The 19184-nt window shown below is 43.0% G+C and overlaps 1 protein-coding gene across 1 annotated transcript in view; it reads right to left on the bottom strand.

The window, feature by feature from the left end:
- The window catches only part of ARFGEF3 (ARFGEF family member 3), a 165358-nt gene that overhangs the window by 99984 nt on the left and 46190 nt on the right, over window positions 1-19184 (bottom strand). The window contains exon 5 of the mRNA XM_040627843.1: window positions 1849-1917. Coding sequence (XP_040483777.1) covers window positions 1849-1917 — 69 coding nt within the window. The remainder of the gene's footprint in view (window positions 1-1848; window positions 1918-19184) is intronic.

Here is a 19184-nt window from a genome sequence, read left to right as displayed (position 1 = left end):
AATCTTTCAGATTCTGATTCAAAAACTGGTTCCTGTCCTCCTCCTCCTCTGGAAGCAGCTTGGGAACCCCTGGTAGCCCTCCTCCCCACTTGAAGGTCCTGCGACAACCTGTGCCCCCTCCCCAAGCTCCATCAGCGAGGGGGGGGTGGACACTAGGCAGGAACAGCATTTCCCTTCCCGCCCTTCACATGGCAAAGGGCTAACAGGCCACTGAGATGCCAGTATCTTTTCTTGCTCTAATCAGAAACTACGTTTGTCACTTTAAAAGCAAACTGACATGGGGTACCTAAGATAGTCCAATTCATCCAGAGAGTAGGCTGGTAATTGCGGGGGGCTGAGGGGAGGGAGGATTAGGGAGTTACTCTTCAGTGGGTCTAAAGTTTCAGTTACACAAAATGAGTAAGTTCTAGACATCTGCAGAACAACATCGCGCCTGTCGGTAACCATACCGCATTGGACACTTAGAAACGTGTTCAGGTAGATTTCGTGTTGAGTGTTCTCATCACACACGCAACAAAAAAGGGAACCTGCAAATAATAAGAACACTCACAGGTGTCCCTTAAAAATCGATTGAAAAAAATTACTGATAGACATTCTATTTCTTTACGTATATGGAGTAAAACATAAATAGGTTAAAGAAAATTGGTCTTTCTACCTATATAAATACACCTTTGGGAATTTATATTGTAGATAGAGGTCAGCTAATTGCTTCTTGTTCTTTTGATAGACATATAAAAATGTTCAATGTGCTCAAAAATAATTTTCTCTTAATCTTCACTCTTTAATGCCACACAATTCCATAAAAGGCACGTGCAGAGGCCAACAGAAATACTACTCATGATAAGGCGAACTATGTGAGTTGATGGATATTTTAATCCGTTTCATTGTGGCAGTTACTTCACAATGTGTATGTATATCAAAACATCGAGTTGTAGACTTAAAATATATAGAATTTTTGTTTGTCTATTATATCTCAACAATGAGAAAATGAAGAAAAGAAAACACGTCCAAGATGCTAAGTATCTACCTGGTATACTCAAGAAATGGTGATCATTACTGTAAAAAAACATAGCCATGAGCTCTGACAGGTAAGCTTTCTTTTTCTTCCTAATTTCAGAATTCAGAATATCATTGCCTCTCTGAGGTCTGCACATGTACTCCTGTCACAACACATGAATCCTGAAGATACTCTTTTCAAGAAATGGAAGGAAAATGATTCTAAGCGTATTAAAGTATAGCTTTGGAATGCTGACGCTTCCAAAAGCCAGAGGCATCTGCCAGGCACTGGAGAAGCCAAGAATTCTGTTGGACATACTCTTGGGAGTGCTGGAAGGTGCAGTTTCCTAGCCTGCAACACAGATGGGAAAGAGAAGGCTTTCCAGCGATAGCTGCAAAATGTGCTCGTCGGGCTTTGGGAGACGGGCCGGGACTTTCATCAGTAAACATCTCTCTCACTCACATACCTGGTTTCTTAAAAACCACTTTTTAAAATCAAATGCTTTTCAATGATTCTTAAGAAAAACAGACTCAGAAAGCAAAACGAGGCAGAGTACCTAGGTGTAGTAGCTTTGGGAGAACCAGTACTGTTATTTCCATTTTAAAACCTTAAATGAAGGAAACCAAAGCATGCAGAGCATTATGACCGGGGATGATGGAGCCCACAGCCTGCTTCCTACAGATCAAATCCTTAATGGACACTCCCCAGGCTAATGATCAGAGAAGGACTCACCCCACCGCTGGGCCTCAGCTCCACCCGGGACTCCCCCCAGCCCGGGGCGGGGGGAGGCAGCCGTGAGCAGGCAGCAAAGGGGCAGAGCACATGCGCGCTGGGGAGGAGTTGGCACTCACCTCTGCGATCTTCAGCACTGCACTCCCGTTCAGGTCAAATGTCGGGGTATAGGTTATGCAGAGTAAAACCTGTAGCCACCAGGAGATGATGGAGGAAGGGAGACAGAAGGGGTTAAAAATTTAGAAATAAACAGAAATATGGTTTCGCATATCATTTGTGCAGCTCTGTCTTTATGACTCCTTCGCTCTTTGCTCTATTTTTTTAAAGATTTTATTTATTTATCTGACAAAGAGAGTGAGCACAAGCAGGAGGAGTGGCAGGCAGAGGGAGAGGAGGAAGCAGGCTCCTCGCAGAGCAGGGAGCCCGATGCAGAGTCTGGGATCGTGACCCCAGTGGAAGGTAGACGCCTAACCAACTGAGCCACCCAGGCACCCCTGCTCTTTGCTTTATCTAACGTTTCTTCCCATGCTATTCACTGCTCTCTAATGAGTGGCCACACTTTGTGCAATAAAACAGAGACTAATACTGTAATGAGTACAGAGAGCTACCCCCCTCCCCAGGGAAGGGCCACTGCAAAACTGGCCAGAAGGAGCATTCTTCAGCAGCTCTAGGAGGTCCGTCCGATGATAACAGGCTCAGTGCTACACACGCTTTGTGAATTATTTGGGTTGATACTTGTAATAAATGTAATGATTATTGTCCTTATTTCCCTGATAAGGAAACTGGTGCTCAGAAAGATTAAAGAAGCCACCTGAGGCCACACAACTAACAAGCTGTACAGCTGAGATTTGAGCTCAAGATATCTGACTCCATGCCTTGAACCACCGTGCCACCTGTCCGGTCCTCTTCCTAGACCCAGGCGTCATTGGTTCTTTCTGTTCCTGTCCCCTACCCAAATCCCCAAGGGATTAGAAATTCTTGAATAGGCACCTACCTCTTCCCTCCTATTACTTCCCCCAAGATGCTGCCCAGCGTTTACTTATTTATTCGTCTCAGGTGACCCTTATACTCCAAGACAGACAATGAGTTGGTGACATTTGCAAGATCTTTAATGGCCACGAAAAATTTCACTTTGTACTTGTAGAGGCATTTTTAAAATTGTTTCTAATTTTGTAGATAAGAGGCGAGACTCTCCCTGTCCCGGAGCTTTGACTTCTGACACCGCGACTCTTCTCCCTGTTAGTCTGAGATGTAACAGTGCTGGTGTCTGCTCCTTGATCTCAAACCCAACACCCGAGTCCCGCCGGCAGCTTGGCCTGTCAGTGGGGGCTGCCTGAGGAGGTTTCTCATCTGGTTCTGCCCAACTCATGAAAATGCTGAAGCCTAGCAAATTTACCTAATTCAAGATACGCACAAGCACAGCAAAAGTCTAATTGCCAGATGGGACGAGGAATCTCTCCTAATCCCTCAGCCTCTGTTACCGGCCAGGCCACCCTAGGAACAGCTGCTCCTTTGGAGAGAGCAAATATGTATGTGATTAAAGAAGGAAAAGGGGATTTTTGCCAATTTTAGTCACAAGCTGAGATAAGTTCATTGCGGGTCTGTTCCTCAGTCTTTTGATCTTTAAAGGTGCCTGACACCCAAGAGTCAACTCCAGATAAAAATCGGTCACGCCAAGCAGGCTGACAGAGATTGTGGGAACAGCTGCCCTAAGTCCTTATGGGAAAAGGCTTTCTTTTGTTTAATGACTATCTTTGGGGGTTGGGGCTTTGTCAACAAGAAGTGATGAAAGCTGAGGAGAGACAGCAGTGTCACCAGGACCTAACTGGACTTGGGGGGAGGCCATGTCTTCTAATGCCTCTGTACTTGGTGGTACCTTTGCCTGAAACCCTCCTGCATTTGTTCCTCACGTGGCTCATTTGATTGGCTTCTTTTAGGTCTCAACTTAAAGGTAACCCTCTCAGAGAGGAATGTGGTCTTCTCTGACAACCACCCTCTCTACCTGGCTTGTCACATCCCTTTGTTTCACGATTTCAGAGCACGCGCCAGTCTCATAAACAACAGACTTATTTACTTACTTATAATCTTCCTATTAGACTATTACATCCACTGGGCATCTGAAAGACCCTCAAGGCTTTCTCACATGGTGCTTTCTTACTTTGAGTTTTTGCTACTTTAGACAGCTTCCCTTTCTTGAATTTCCCCCCCACCATGATTCCTTGCAGGGAGCTGGGAGGTTACAAGAGATTGGTGGAGATGGTGGTCTACGGAGATGGTGGTCTACAAACCCCATCTGGGCTCTTGGTTTTTTAAGTATTTATAATAAAGTCTGGCAACTGGCAATACTTCACAATATGAAAATAATGGCAAATGTTTGTCTAAACTAGTTAATTATTAACGTTACTTATAAGACTGGTAATGGAAGGCTTTCTGCCTTCCATTACTCTGTACATTCATACAAGGCGCACAAGAGTAGATCTGGAAAGAAGTTTTCAAAAACCAAACCAGTTTTCTGTGAACAAGAGAGCCTTCCTGGCAGAAGGGGCTGGAGGAAGTAGGAGCAGTACCAAATGCGGACATCTTCATCAAGGGCATTGAGTTGGTGGCTGGCAATCAAGGTTTTCTGGGGAACAGAGGAGGGTCGACACCCTCTGTCACAGGGAAGCCAGTAAATGTAGAATTAGGTCTCCCAGCAACAGTCCCAGCTGAGGATCCCTGCACCCAGCCAATGCTGATAGAGTTCAAATGATCTTTGAAAACAGGCTCTCCACACCTAATGTCTGGCCACCAATATCCAAAGACTCATGGAGCTATTTGCAGAAACTAAGAACAACCAAAAATAATCAAAGGGAAGCTAGCTTCTTAAGCTCAGGTCAAGTTTCTTGTGTTGGGAGCATAGCAGGTTTTAAACACAGGGAGGACAGGGAGATTGGTAGGAGAAGGAAGGGAAGAATTAAGGGGGGGTAAACAGAAGGGGGAATGAACCATGAGAGACTGTGGACTCTGGGAAACAAACTGAGGGCTTCGGGGGGGGGGATGGAGGACTGGGATAGGCCAGTGATGGGTATTAAGAAGGGCACATATTGCACGGTGCACTGGGTGTTATATGCAAATAATGAATCATGGAACACTACATCAAAAACTATGTTCTGTATGGTGACTAACATAATAAAGAAATTATTATTTAAAAAATAATAAAATAAAAATAAATAAATAAGTAAATACAGGGAGGACAGTGCTCATGGGCCCCTATGACTCACACAGTCTATATAAAGAGCACAGTGTCCAGCAAGGATGATTCGGTAGACAGAAGTGACTTATCAGAAACAAGCAGTGTAGAAATGGTTGATGTGCCCAATGCCTAGCAAGCATTAATTCACTGGGTTAAAACAAAGATTGTGTGTAGGCAATTTAGGGGACAGCAAATGAATTTGAAGCATCTGACCTCCGTTGCATCGGGAGAGGGCGGAAAGTTCGGGTTCACATTCTGAGCACACGGGCCTCCAGGAAAACAGGAGCAACTAAACCCTGAGGGCGATTCCATTAAAAATACACCCTTCACAGGGTCATTAAAGCCTACTGACTACATCATCACTGAACAGCAGGAACTTGAGTGACCGGCAGCGTCTGGCAATCCAGCTTGCTGGCACGGCCTCTGGAAATGAGCGACAAGATGATGCACAAAGTCTTCCATGAAATGGGAAGAACCATTGCAAAGACTAAGAAAAATCCCAACCATTAAAAAACAATAATCAAATAGCTACTGTGAAAAAGAAGCAGCCCCTCAATTTAAAATATGTATAGAAACTTTGGGACGTCTGGGTGGCTCAGTCGGTTAAGCGTCTAACTTCAGCTCAGGTCATGATCTCAGGGTCCTGGGACTGAATCCTGCCTTGGGCTCTGCCCTCAGTGGGGAGTCCGTTTCTCCCCCTCCCTCTGCCTGCCCCCAACTTGTGGAGGCTCTCTCAAATAAATAAAATCCTTTAAAAATAAAATATGTACGGAAAAACTTGGATAAAAAAAGATTGTTTCAGGAAGGAGAAAGTGAAGCTGATTTGCTCTAAGAATTGGGCACAAATGATAAGAGTCTGGAAAACGTGGTCACATCAGGAACAGAGGGGGACAGATGTGGACAGATAATGATGAGGAGCGTGAGATCACAGGTGTGCTCTTCTGACCACGAATACCCGGGATGAGGGCTTCCTCTGCCAAGGGCTTCTCATGGCCGTGCTTGGGGTTTCTCCATCAGGCAGACCCGGCCGTGTGACCGTATCATGACAGAGCAGGTGCTGTGATGTCAGAGCTAAAACACTACTGTCTTAGTCACACGACCGTGGCATGTGATTCAGCGCCCAACTGCTGTGTGATGACGTCCTCTATCCCCTTATCTGTAGAAGTCCCACCCCCCCCATGAGGGTATTCAGAGGAATGAATACACTAAATGACGGTTTAAAACAATAGCGTACATCGGTGCATATCCAGGGCTGTCTTCTCACAGAGGTTAAACTAGTCTCCACTTGATGTAACTCATCGTGGCCATTCTAACATAAATGATTAGGTACATTTTAAGTTCAAAAAAAAAAATCCATCAGATTATCCACGTTCAAAAGCATAAATCGGTTGGGATCTGCATCCTACTACTCACCACCGCCCCGGATTCCTACTGCCCAAAGTCCATGTCATTCTGATGCGGCTCTACTTTCTCCTTCCTTGACGGTCTCCCTTTCAAGCGTCACGTCAGTTCAAGTCATTATTCACTCAGAGTCTAACCGCGGTGGAGTCACAGATATACAAAGCAAGCACCATCCTTGACATCGAGAAAGCTCATCTGGAGAACTAACGCGGGCACACTGCACCTCAGGGCCGGCGGTGGTCAACGCCGTTGCAGTCATGAGGGCCAGGACGATTTTGAAGCCTAGCAGACATCGTAACTTGGAGGACAGAGACTTAGCAGATGAGAAGACTTACGGGCAAAGCACTGATGCAGGAGAGAACAGGCAGGGAAAGGCACACTAAGCAAAGGAAATGTCATGAGTAAAGGCACGGCCACGCGCAGGGAGAGGCTAGAGATGGTGCTAGAGACGTGGGCTGGAACCTTGCCGCACGTCAGTTCAACGGCCCAATGTTAGGTGTTTTACATGTACTGTCTTAGGCTGGTCAGGCCAATAAGTCACAACTAAAAATAGAGGTGCTGAGGCAAGCTGTAAATCAAAGTGAAAAAAGCAGACACTTGAGATGTAGAGGAAGTAAAGACGGATCCTAGTCATTCCAGTGACAATGAATTGACTGGGGTGCACTTGGTGAAGGGATGCAGGTATTTCCCACACTAGGCAACAGTCACCCATATGCGAAACCTCGTATCATCCCACCGCTCTTCTCCCCACCAGCAGGGAGAGAACAGCACTCTAGTGGATGGCAGTGATAGCTCTCCTATTGCCCCCGTTCCCGTATTTTTAACAAAGCTTTATATTTAGGTATTCATACAGTAATACATTTCAGAGAACAGTGATATGCTTTGTTTAAAATGCATAATATATTACTCTTACAGATGTGACCATCAGAATGGGCAGGAAGTGCAAACAGCCTATTCTCTAGCATTTCTTTGGAGCAGCTTAGACATATCACTTAAACCCGTGTGCCCTCTCTAGGCCTCATTAGATTTATAAGATTCTTAGGAGTGAAGTCTGACTTTTGGATGCTCACCTTGCCAGGCCCCGGCAGGTGTGGGGTCCTGGCCCACGCTCACCCCCTCCTATGCGCTGTCCACACGAGTGATGACTCTCAGAGAGTCTCGGTGAGACTGTGCACCTTCGTGCCTGGTTGTTGTAAAATGTGTAGACAACGTGTCAGGAAGCCCAGCCATACAGAAGAAAACTACCCTGGGCATCTGAATGCCAGGGTCAGGTTGATATGATTGGCTAATGGCAGATTTTGCAACCACGTAAGATAAGAATCTTAGAGCTTCTGATGACTTGGTTAGGGTGACCAGAATTTTGTAAGCCTCCTTTGAGGATGTCCAGCCACCTGGCAGGACCTCACTCTGGACAGGGAGAAAATCATCTCTACTAACCAGAGGGCACCTGGAACATCCTCCCTGAGATCTCCCACTATGCTCCACCAAGAACCTACCTTTTACACTCAACACAGTAAATAGTAACTTGCCTAAGGTTTAGGATTCAGAATGAGTCCTCCCCAGGACCATTTCTGCAAATACTGGAGTGAAGAAGTGATTCGTGACCTTAATGGAGAGCGACCGCATGCCTGCTTTACGTCTGTGTGCTGCGTTGTTACTCAGGCTCCCATTCAAGTATTCAACAAATATTTATGGGTGGTTACTAGGATTCCGATCTAGTGCTGGTGTTGGGCATATAGTACTGAACCTGGGAAAACACACTGGGAAAGGCTCTCAGGGTCTAACTCATAACATACTAGCTGTAATGCTGCTTTCGTCTTTTCATGGATCTTTAAAGTAACACGCTGTAACACACACAATAAATTAATCCTAGGGAAGATGACACAGGTTCCCTCAAAAAGTGAGCTGGTTCGGGGGAGTCAAGGCACACTGAGGACACAGGGGCATATTGAATGAATAAGGAGTTCTTCTGTTCCTCTTTCTTCAACTCTTAAAATCATCTTAATTTACATATGAGTGCATCTTGAGGTGACTGTAGTTTCATTTTGCCAAATACCAGATGTTATTTATAAATCAAACCAAACACAATCCACTAGAGCTCAAAAGAGTAACTAAAACCTTGAGTACAGCCCACAGAAGGCCTTGCCTTTCCTGGTGCATGGAGAGGAGCAGACTGTCTTCAGACTCCTAATGCCAAGTGCATTTCAAACCCCAGCTCTGGTTCTGGCTGAAAATCTAACTTTGTTCCTTAATGCACATTTCCTTCTGGACTTTCCTCTATCTTGGCATGAAGCTTCATAAAACTAAAAGTGATTGCATAATTCCTTCTCTTTAGAAACATTCCCGTTGGTGGTTTTTTTTTTTTTTTTTTTTTTAGCTCCGTCAAATACGGCAAAAACAAGGATGGGAACTTTAGCATTGAGCATGGGAATTCTGAGCCACCAAATGTCTTTCCATTCAGTTCAGGGCATGCCCCACCTCTGCCCATGCAGCCTTACAGGGTGTGGACTGCTGACGGTATACCTTGGCCATGAACTAGAAACGGACTCCCTCAGTGTCCACACACGAGCAACAAAGCAGACTCCGTCTTCTGGAGACGGCAGAACGGCAGAACTTGTTATCTTCAGAGTGGGATGGGGGTAGTCACAAACTACATACAGAACGTCAGGGCACATTTTCTTATCTAAATTTAAAATGTGGTGGCCCAAAATAAGCACTTTTTTTTCTTATTTTGATCCAAGTTTCTCAACCCCAATACTATGGACATTTTGGGTCAAATAATTTTGTGGGGCGCAGTCCTGTGCTTCATAAGATGTTTAGCATTGTAGGACGTAGCATCCCTGGCCTCTCCTCCCCAGGAGACAGTGGCAGTTCCAATTGTGACAACCGAAAATGTCTCCAGACATCGCCAAATGTTCTCTGGGGAACAAACTTGTCCCCAGTTGAGAACCACCATTTTAGATCACTTACACCCCCCCACACGCCCTGTGAATATAGCGGAGAACCCCTACAGCATTACTCTGTTTCCAAAAGCCTCGGAGCTAGAATCCAGGACTTTCAGAGGGCATCTGGGATGACCCGTTGATCCTTCACTATGCTTCAGAGATCCCAGGCTGAAGGTAACAAGAGGTAGTTGAGCTATAACCCCAATCTTTACTTTGATTCAAAGAAAATAAATGAAATTATTGTATCACATGAAGCCTCTACCCCTTAGGACTTAAACTGACTTATCGTAGGCTGAGGTGACAGATAATTTGAGAAATCACTTTCTGGTTCAGTGTGCCCACATTCTGGCAAATGGCTACTCTGAGAGATTTTTTTTAGTCCATAGAGTATTTTGCTAGTGATCCTGAGTACCCAGTTTGGAAAACATTTCTAATTATTCACTGGCATATGGTCGTGTCCTTTCTGGCCGTGATTTGTTGCCACTAGTAGTAAGTCTGATAGTCATTCATATTTATCAATATGCCTTTCACACCTAATTCTAGGAAATACTGTACCAATGATATCTGTAAAAAATTTTTTTGTAAATATTAAATTATAATGAACTTGGCTAATTCACCTTGAACAAATAAATAAACCATTCTTATTCTTCCCTCCAAACTCTCTCCCTTGGCAAGCTCTCGCAAATCTTCCCTCTAACGAGAGCCTCACAGATCTATTATTGGAGCCAACATTTGTTCCAAGTTTCGATCCCTAAGGTTCAACTTCTCAACATCACCAATGAATATACACAATTCCATGAAAATCACGTCAACCGCAGTAAGTCTCTAATACGGTAAACAGCTAACACTTCCCCCACCTCTAAAATTCCTAATTATACAACCATTAAAATTATACTAGAAGGAATAAATATAGCCACGTGGGAAATGTTTATAATCTAAAGTGAAAAGAAATAAAATCCTATAATATAACTGTGAACATATAAATAGATATGATCAGAAACATACACAAAAATCAGTCATGCTTACGGGATTTACAGTTAACTTTCTTCCATTTTGGAAAGCCTCAAGTGCTAAGCTACTTGTATTTCTTTAAATTATCCTTTAAAGATATTCCAATTCTTTCATATCTGACAATGTGAACTCACTCTCTCTCTCTCTTAAATTGGCCCCTTAAAATCCACCATTCAGTCAGAAACTCTGGCTCCTCGTCCTGTAATCACCTTGGGTTTTCCTTCCCATGCCTACTTACCATCTGGTCCGCTGCCAGGCACCGCTGCTCCTGCTTCTCTCCCTGCAGATCAGCTCGGTGCAGGTGGGTGCACCTGTCTGCACAGAGTTGCACAGGACCCTTCCTATTGCCACCAATCTGATGCATATCCCCAGGACTTCTCGCTTAGGCTCATACAATAAGCTGGTCCACCAGTGCCTCTAACTCGGTCCTGATGATTCCAGAGCATCCTGCAAAACCCTTCCTTCTTCCCCCGCACCTTCAACGTCTAACACCCAGCTCTGGAAGAGTCCCTTTCCTGCTTCTTCTGACCAGGCCCTAGAGAATCTCCTCCAGTCTCCCCTCCAGCCTCATGGCTCACCCGCCTTCAGTAATCCCAGTGTACAGCCCATGCTTTCCCATCCATGGGGCTTTTCTCTACCAAGAATGCCCGCCCTCCCAATATAATTGTCCGAATTCCAGACACCTTTCAAACTCCAACTCAAATAGTATCCCCTCCTTGAAATGCTGATCTACCCAGCTCAATGTGGTTCCTCCTAAATTTTTCCAACTCCACTTCTGCGACAACATACATCGTTATCTCTCTCCTCTTAGATTATGAACACTCGCCTTTGAATGTATTGCTTTTAATCCCACCAAGTTTTATATATTGCTGGTAACAAAAATACATTCACTAAACAAACCAATGAAAATAAGTCTAAAAGAAAACAAATTGAAAAGTTCAAGGAATTGTCTTTTTCTAGGCTAGTCTGTAGCAAACTACTTTGATCTACTCTCACAGCTGAGGTTTTAAGAAGTAAATTTCATCAGTATGTCCCAGATAACATCTTTACTCCTTCCTTCTCTCTTTTTCTCTCAAGGCTTTTCCAAGAATGGGCATCTCATCTCAGATAGTCTCTGCTCATATACACATGAGGCTTTTGATAATTTTATAATTAATGCTTATGGACATGACCAAGTTCCTCAAGATAGTTTTTAAATGGCTAAAGCCAACTGGATTCTCTATAGGTTAAACATTTAATAATTATAAAGCTCTTCTAGAATATCCGAATCATATGAATTCTGCCTAGTAGGATGTAACAAATTTATTGGCATATGGTGGGGTGTTTTCTGTAGACTGTGGAATCATGGCTAATGCTTAGGACCCTAAATATACCTCGCTGGACAACTGATAAATCAGAATTTACAGAATTTTTCTTTTAAACTACAATTCAACAATAGTACATATGATGAAGCCTTTTTTAAGAATCAGAAATAAACGATGAAATACACACGCTTCCATTACTACTGAAGAAAATTACCATTATAGGTTGTATAAAAGGCAGGGCTATGGAGGAAGAAAAGAGATAGGAACAAGAAACTCTTAAAGCAAAGGTATTTCTAATATTTTGGTTCATAATTTGAATGAGTTTAGAGGTATTCATTTTATTATTATGCTACACATATTCTTTTCTAATAACTGCAACAAAAATGAAAGCTAACACCAACCCCCTGCTCTGCATTGTTGTAAGCACTTCTTTCATATTAACTCATTTAAGACACACTAACTCTAGGAGGTATGCATCATCATTATTCACATTTTACAGATCAGAAAATCGAGGCACAGATAAATTAGGTAACTTTCCCAAGGTCACCAGGCATTCTAGCTCCAGAAGCTGCGCCCTTACCACTCTGCTACCAGATATTTTGAAAAGAAGAAAAAATAAGAAGTTAAAAAACAATAGAATCTAATGATTGTTTCATAGGACAGTTACCCTATGCCATCCCCTACTCCCACAGACACATTAGCCACAATGTGAGGAACACAAAGGTTCCTCAGTGAGTTCCTATTTACTGCCAGAGATTGCTCTTCTCTCATTAGGTTTCATTATTTTTCCAGAAGCCATATGACTCACATTGACCTTGCAGTTAACGTAAACACAAGTCTGAAAAGTTTTCTTCTCCACCTATCCAATGTCACACATCTGGAGACCAGATCAACTCCTAGCCTTGCTACAAAGCCTTTCCAGAAAAATATAAGTGGTTGAAAAAGTAACCCCCCTACCAACCACTGTGTAAGCTGAGCCAAGTAACTGGACCATTACAGCTTCAATCTACCTATTAAAAAAAGGATCTGATGATATGTGAGGTTAATTCCATTCTGAAGTGTGAGTCTGTGTTAATCCTTCTCATTTGTGAACTCACCCAGATTATCACCTATAATCATAAGGTCAGTTCCTTTTGCTTGTCGCTTACCCTGGTGGTCCACTGAACCTTCTCCTCTCCATCAGTCAGTAACTAAATTAACAAGCAATTAGTAAGCCATGCGCCAGATGCTCTGATTGGCACTAAAGGGATAAAAACAACCCTAAAACATGTAATTAGTTTGCACTAACTAGTGAAATTTTCCCGTCATGCCTGGACCAGTAGTTTAGGATTAACTATATGGAGAGATTATAATGTGCACTTTCCTCAAAGGGTCCACTGCAGGTAGCCCCCTGGGCCTTAGCTAAGCTCCTACCTCTCTGAATGCAAGGCAACCCCTCTCCCCCAATGGAAGAAAGATAGTGGAGGGGATGATGGGCCAGCTGCCTCTTGCTGGGGGAAAATACGCCAGACTGTGATCCCCATGTGACAAGTGATTGTGGAAGACTGTCAGTTATCGTTCAACATTATCCCCTTGTTTTCAAGAACGGAACCCTGGGCACATGGCTGCCCAAATGAAGACTACACTTCCCAGCCTTCCTTACAATGGAAAGTTGCCATACAGCTGAAATCTGGCCAATGGGATGTAAGCAGAAGTGCCTTCTCGTCCGGTGGCTGGAATGTGAACTGTTGGTTGGGGATGGGGCACCATCATGGACCACAAGGCAGAGAAACAAAATTCCAGAAACAAGGATTTCAGATCGCACGGTCTAGCCAATACTGACCTAAGTCCATGAAAAATGAAAATAAACTTCTTTCCTGTTTCAGCTGAAATGAATTCTAATTAATATAACAATTTTTTCTTCCCTTTCTCCAGCCTTATCCTCTTGCCTGATTCTTATGCTTTAGATGCTATTAGCCAACATGCAGATGCTGAGTTTCAGATGTAGTGTTCAATAATTCATCAGCTGCATACACCACCCAGTGCTCATCACACCACGTTAGATGTTATTTATTTTAAATGTCACTTCTTGGGGCGCCTGGGTGGCTCAGTCGTTAGGCATCTGCCTTCGGCCCGGGGCGTGAGTGTGATCCCAGGGTCCTGAGATCGAGCCCCACATCGGGCTCCCCACTCCGCTGAGAGCCTGCTTCGTCCTCTCCCACTCCCCCTGCTTGTGTTCCCTCTCTCGCTGGCTGTCTCTCTGTCAAATAAATAAATAAAATCTTTTAAAAAAATAAAATAAATGTCACTTCTTAAGAATAGCCTTCTCTGTCCTCCTCTTCATCTGCCCTCCATCAGGCACTATAAGAAATACACTTTCAGGTCCTTAGATTTTTCTTTCATTGTATTTATCACAATTTATGTGTATTTATGTATTTCATTGATTTCTATCTCCATTGCTAGCCTCCAAACAGACTCTGTTTTTGTTTGGTTTTGGTTTCATTTACTTCACCAAAGATCTTCTGTGGCTTGCATAGTGCTTGGCACACAAGAAGCAATAAAATATTTGAGGAATAAGTGACTGAAATAATTGGAGGATCTCCCTACTCTACTAGAAACTCTAGAACATCCACAGTAAACAGTGAAGACCTCTCCATTTGTACTTGCTTAAAAAAAATTATGAGGAAAATTTGTAAAACACTTAGCAGAATTGTTCTCAAATGTATTCAAATGGCATGGCACTTGGAAATTGTGGTACTAAAAAAAATAACGTGAAAATATCTTCATCTCAAAAATAATGCATACTATTTAAAGGAAAATTACATTTCTACGTTTTTGATGTTTGCCCCATACTTCTTCATATATTTTTATTGTCTCTCTAAGGCAGTCATAGCAAAGGGTAAAGAAACATGGGAGAAAAACTTAGTAAGAATTTTATCAATGTGCGTACAAAGTAGGAAAAGATGATCATCATTCAATCTCAGCAGCGGGAAGTGGGGTGGTTTAAGAACCGTTTACTTATCTACACATTTTAGACGCTTCTCTTCATTAATTACAGAAATAGTATGTTTGCAAACAAGTCCGATCAATCTCTAACAATGGTACATTAAAATTAAACATTTTTCATCAAACAGTGGATTTCTCCTTAATACCAGAGATTGCTGCCGATCTTCTAAAGTGTCTCAGTAACTTTAGACTAAGAAGGGATTTCTCCTTGTTATGAGAAGGCAAGACAATTTAACCAGTTCATCCTGAAACTTCACTAATGATCATTGCTTGCATGAGGCACTCCGGAAGACCAAATGCCCAGAGTTATGAGCATCAAAACTAACCATTTGGATAAACAGCCAATATGAGAGACCTCCATTAAGACATGATTGAGAGGGATTTAGAAACAGTCCTTCCATTGGCCTGTTTCTTTCTCCCCGACCAAAGCACTGACTGCGTTGCTGGTACATAATTTAAAAGCACTCTCTCCTTCTCACTGTAGGACCAGAGTTCTAAATGGACACCCTGAAGCTTTGGTCTATCAGCTCTATAGCCATCAGCTCTTTTTCCATCAGTCACTCCTCTTTGTATTTTCTGTAGGTGTTTGGTTGGCTTTTGTTGTAAAATATAAAAATACCTCAACATTAAATGGCGTTCTCTTTCCCTTCCCCCAACCTGATCTCAATCTCGATTCTTCTCTCTCTCTCTCTCTCTCTCTCTCTCACACACACACACACACACACACCAAGCCATTAGCTAATTTGGTGGGAAAGAGGCATTGATTCTTCCTTCAAATTTGAATCTAGGTCTTGAAACTAGTGAGAGAATGCACGGTCATGGAAGATGCCAAGAGCACACAGGATTCTGGGCCACTATTAACTTTGCCCCTTACTGGCTTGTAACTTAACTTCTCTATTCAATTATCTTTCGAATAGGGATAGTAATGACTGCCACCCACGCGGCTTTTAGAACAGACTCAGAAGGCAAGCGACCTAACCTGCTACTTAAGAGCACACGTTTGGCCTCCAGCTGCATTACAGTTCAAATACCGGCCCCGCCATTTTACTAGACGTATGATCTGAGTGTGAACGTAAAGTACTTACCAGAGCATCTGATACATAATAAATAAATTATCAGCCCCTGTCATTTCTCCTTTAAAAATTGCAAAGTATCCCACCAATATCATTTCTACTACCTAGAGATGCACACGAAGTAAAATATCCAACAACAGAACATTCATCAAATGCTTTCTCAGTATCCGGTATCACATCCTTCCTTATCCACAAAGCCGGCTGCCCTCCTCAGAGAGGCTGCTCACATGTCCCACACGCTGATGGAGCAGAAGGCCAGCCACAATTCCCTTCAGTTTTAAAGACTCAGCCAGCTGTATCAGCTAAGAACCTCTCTAAAGGTCATCTCTCAGGAAGAAGGGGGAAAAAAGTCCTAATTGCTCTAGTCGGAGAAGTCATTAGTTACGCACCCGGCTGCTAGGGAGTCTGCATGGCCTTTGCAGAAATGGCACCCGCCGTGGGAAAATGTTACCAAAGAGGACAAGTGTTTAACCTAAATATTAAGTAGCTCCCTGCTGTCTACTAATCCATTACTAAGGTGATCTATCTTTAGAGGAACCTTCTTTCTGATTCTAAGGTCCTGATACTTGATTTGCTCAAGCTATAAAATTTTTATTTGGATTCCATGGCCATTTCCATAAGTCAAAATTGCCTCTTCTCCCCTTGCTGTGAGATAGTAAAAGCGTGCAGAACAGATCTTAGACTAAGTGACCTAACCTCATTCCTGTTTAATTTGTCAGGAACAAGCATCATTGATTTTTTTTTTCTGTAACAATCCAGTTGAAAGGCTAGGGCCTTCTTTCGAAATGAGAACACTCCCTTTGGAATCTTGAGTTTCATTGTTAGTTAGTTTGTCTAATCTTAGGGAAACGTCTAAGAGAGGAAACCATATTATTTTCTCTCCAGGAATGTCATACAACTGTTACATACTCTTAAGAGTGTGACAGGGTTCAATTTCTCGTGTTTATAAACACTACCAGACAGCAATATGTGAGTAAAATGCATGGCACAGCTTCTTAAAAAATAGCACCTGGAGTTTGTCATAAAAATGTGCGGTGCTGTGGCTGGACAGACATAAATAAAAACTGCTCGGTGCAGCTTTATCGCTCCTGAATGGCGTACCGATATTTGAAAATGCCTACCATATCTCACTTTAAAAGATTTTCTAGTACCTACAAAATATTTATATAAAACGACTAGAGGATTTTTACAGGAGATACCTAGTGTAGATCATTTATCATGAGGATGAGTTATATAGAAGCATCAAGAATAAATATACCCTTCATATGAAATGGGAATCCAGCCTTTCCTTGAGGGCTTATGCAATTCTCTGTTAAATATCATTTTGGGGAGGACAAGGGGCAAAATCATCTTAATGTGGTAATGATATTAACAAAACAAGGGTGTATTTGGGAATTTTTGGTTGGCCCATTATAAGTATTACAGCATCCAAGGTAAAAGGATACACGCTTCTGAAGGTGACTAAAGTTATCACAGAAATTCTTCCTGCATAGAGAAATAGTATAAACATCATTATTACTTCTAAGCCAGAAATGCTATAATTTGGATACGTCTTTATACCCAAGTAATCTAAATGTCAGAAATAAGAAACGATCATGGAGTTCTCCCTTGTGGGCTCTCACAATTAGACCACCAGCTCTGAAGTCCCACTTGATGCTAATAATAATATCACTCTAAGGTATAGTTATCTCGTCATTCATATTCTAGCTGCTTGGCTAAAAATGTTGGTCTAAAATAAAAGTATACTATAAAAGAAATTAGCTGAAGGCTAGGTTTGTTGTGAACTGAAATATTTTTTCCAATCCCAATGTTTAAATGGTTAAAAATAACAGCATAGGGCAAAGGCCCTTCTCTTTTTAAGCATTGTGGAAATCTAATTTTAAAGACTTGCAGGCCAAATAACTGTTTTCTTTCTCTGACAATGCCTGATTTCTTCCCAGGCATTAACGACGAATACCAATGGTCTATCATGGTGTCATTAGAAAGTCCATTAAGATAGGCTTTCCAGGATTTCAAGTAGAGTTAACATGTGTCAACTCCTGTCCTCAGCAAGGCTAGCAGAAGGCACTGCTGGGCTGGAACGAGGAAGCAGGCATAAGTTTTCAAAACAGGTGTTAACTGTTGACATAACCATTAAACATCCTGCTTCTCCAAGACTTTTAGATGAATAGGTACTTTCTCCTTGTAATTTTTAATACAAATTCCTGTATTCCACAAAAAGGTACATTCCTGGGAGAATTTCCAGAAGAATGTGAGTCTGCAAGGTGTGTGTCTCTGCGTGACACCACAGCTCACCCTCCAGTATATGGAGACCTGATAATACCAGAACGACTCAACAGACTGGTCTTGGAAGCCACAAAAGTGGTTAACGTGGCAGTGGGCCTTGTCTCTCTCAATGGCGGCACGGAGGAAGTGGAGAAGTAAAATAAGTTCTAGAAGTGGTTACTCTTCAGTTCCTATGAACGCACAGCTGCCAAACGCATGTCAGAGGACAAGGCAAACCTGTACATTACACAATCGAAGAAAGTTCAAGACGAATGAGATCTTCAAGATCAGCTAGCTCAGGGATTCTCAAGGTTTACTTTAAGAATATTCCTAGGGGCACCTGGATGGCTTAGATGGTTAAGCATGTGCTTTCAGCTCAGGTCATGATCCCGGGTTCTGGATCGAGCTCCAAGTCGGGCTCCCTCCTCAGTGGGGAGTCTGCTTCTCCCTCTCCCTCTGCCCCTCCCCCCCCACTCGTGCTCTCTTTCTTGCTCTCTCAAATACATGATCTTCAAAAAAACTACAGGTTATTCCTAGACGCGCCCACTGAGAGTATGACTCAGCAGCAGCAGGTAGGAAGCAGTAGGCATATGTTAACACTCCGAGAGCACTTGCTTTATGCCAGATACTGTGCTAAGTTCTTGACAGGTACCACTTACTTCATCCTTGCAACAATCCTGTTGGGTAGGTGCTACTAGTTCCCCCATTTTACAGATCCGAGGAGACCAAGGCACAGAGTGGTTTAGGAATCTGCCTGAGGACATCCAACTAGAAAGTGAGTAAGCTGGCTTCAGGGTCTCAGCTCATCATCACTGCATTGAAATTACCCACCAACTAGGGGCTATGGATAGGCCCAGGGCATTAAGAAAATGTCATGACTGAAATCAGCTTTTCTGAACAGAGAAAGTGAAACCGATAGGAGTGAAGTCTCTTATCTAAGACAAAAATCCTTCAGTGCATTTCCCGGAAGAAATCAACCACTATAGGACACCAACTGTTCTTAAGTATTTTTCTATACTTATTGCTCCAGGAGAAAATGAATAGGTGGTGCTATTAAAAGCCAGCCCAGTGGCTCCAGCTGTGTTGCTTTGACCGAGGTGCTGTTCGGGGGCAGAGATTTCAATCCTCTTCCGCTCAACTCACGGTTCATTCACAGGATAGGACATGTTTCAGAGTCAGCATAAAGGGCTCCCTATCACGGTGATCCTCCAAGGGGAGGGGGCAGAGGGAAAGGGGAGG

Source organism: Ursus maritimus, unplaced genomic scaffold, assembly GCF_017311325.1.
Source record: "Ursus maritimus isolate PB19 unplaced genomic scaffold, ASM1731132v1 scaffold_13, whole genome shotgun sequence".
Lineage (NCBI taxonomy): Eukaryota > Metazoa > Chordata > Mammalia > Carnivora > Ursidae > Ursus > Ursus maritimus.
Note: the sequence above shows the minus strand (reverse complement) of the source record. Positions and strands in the feature narration are given on the sequence as shown.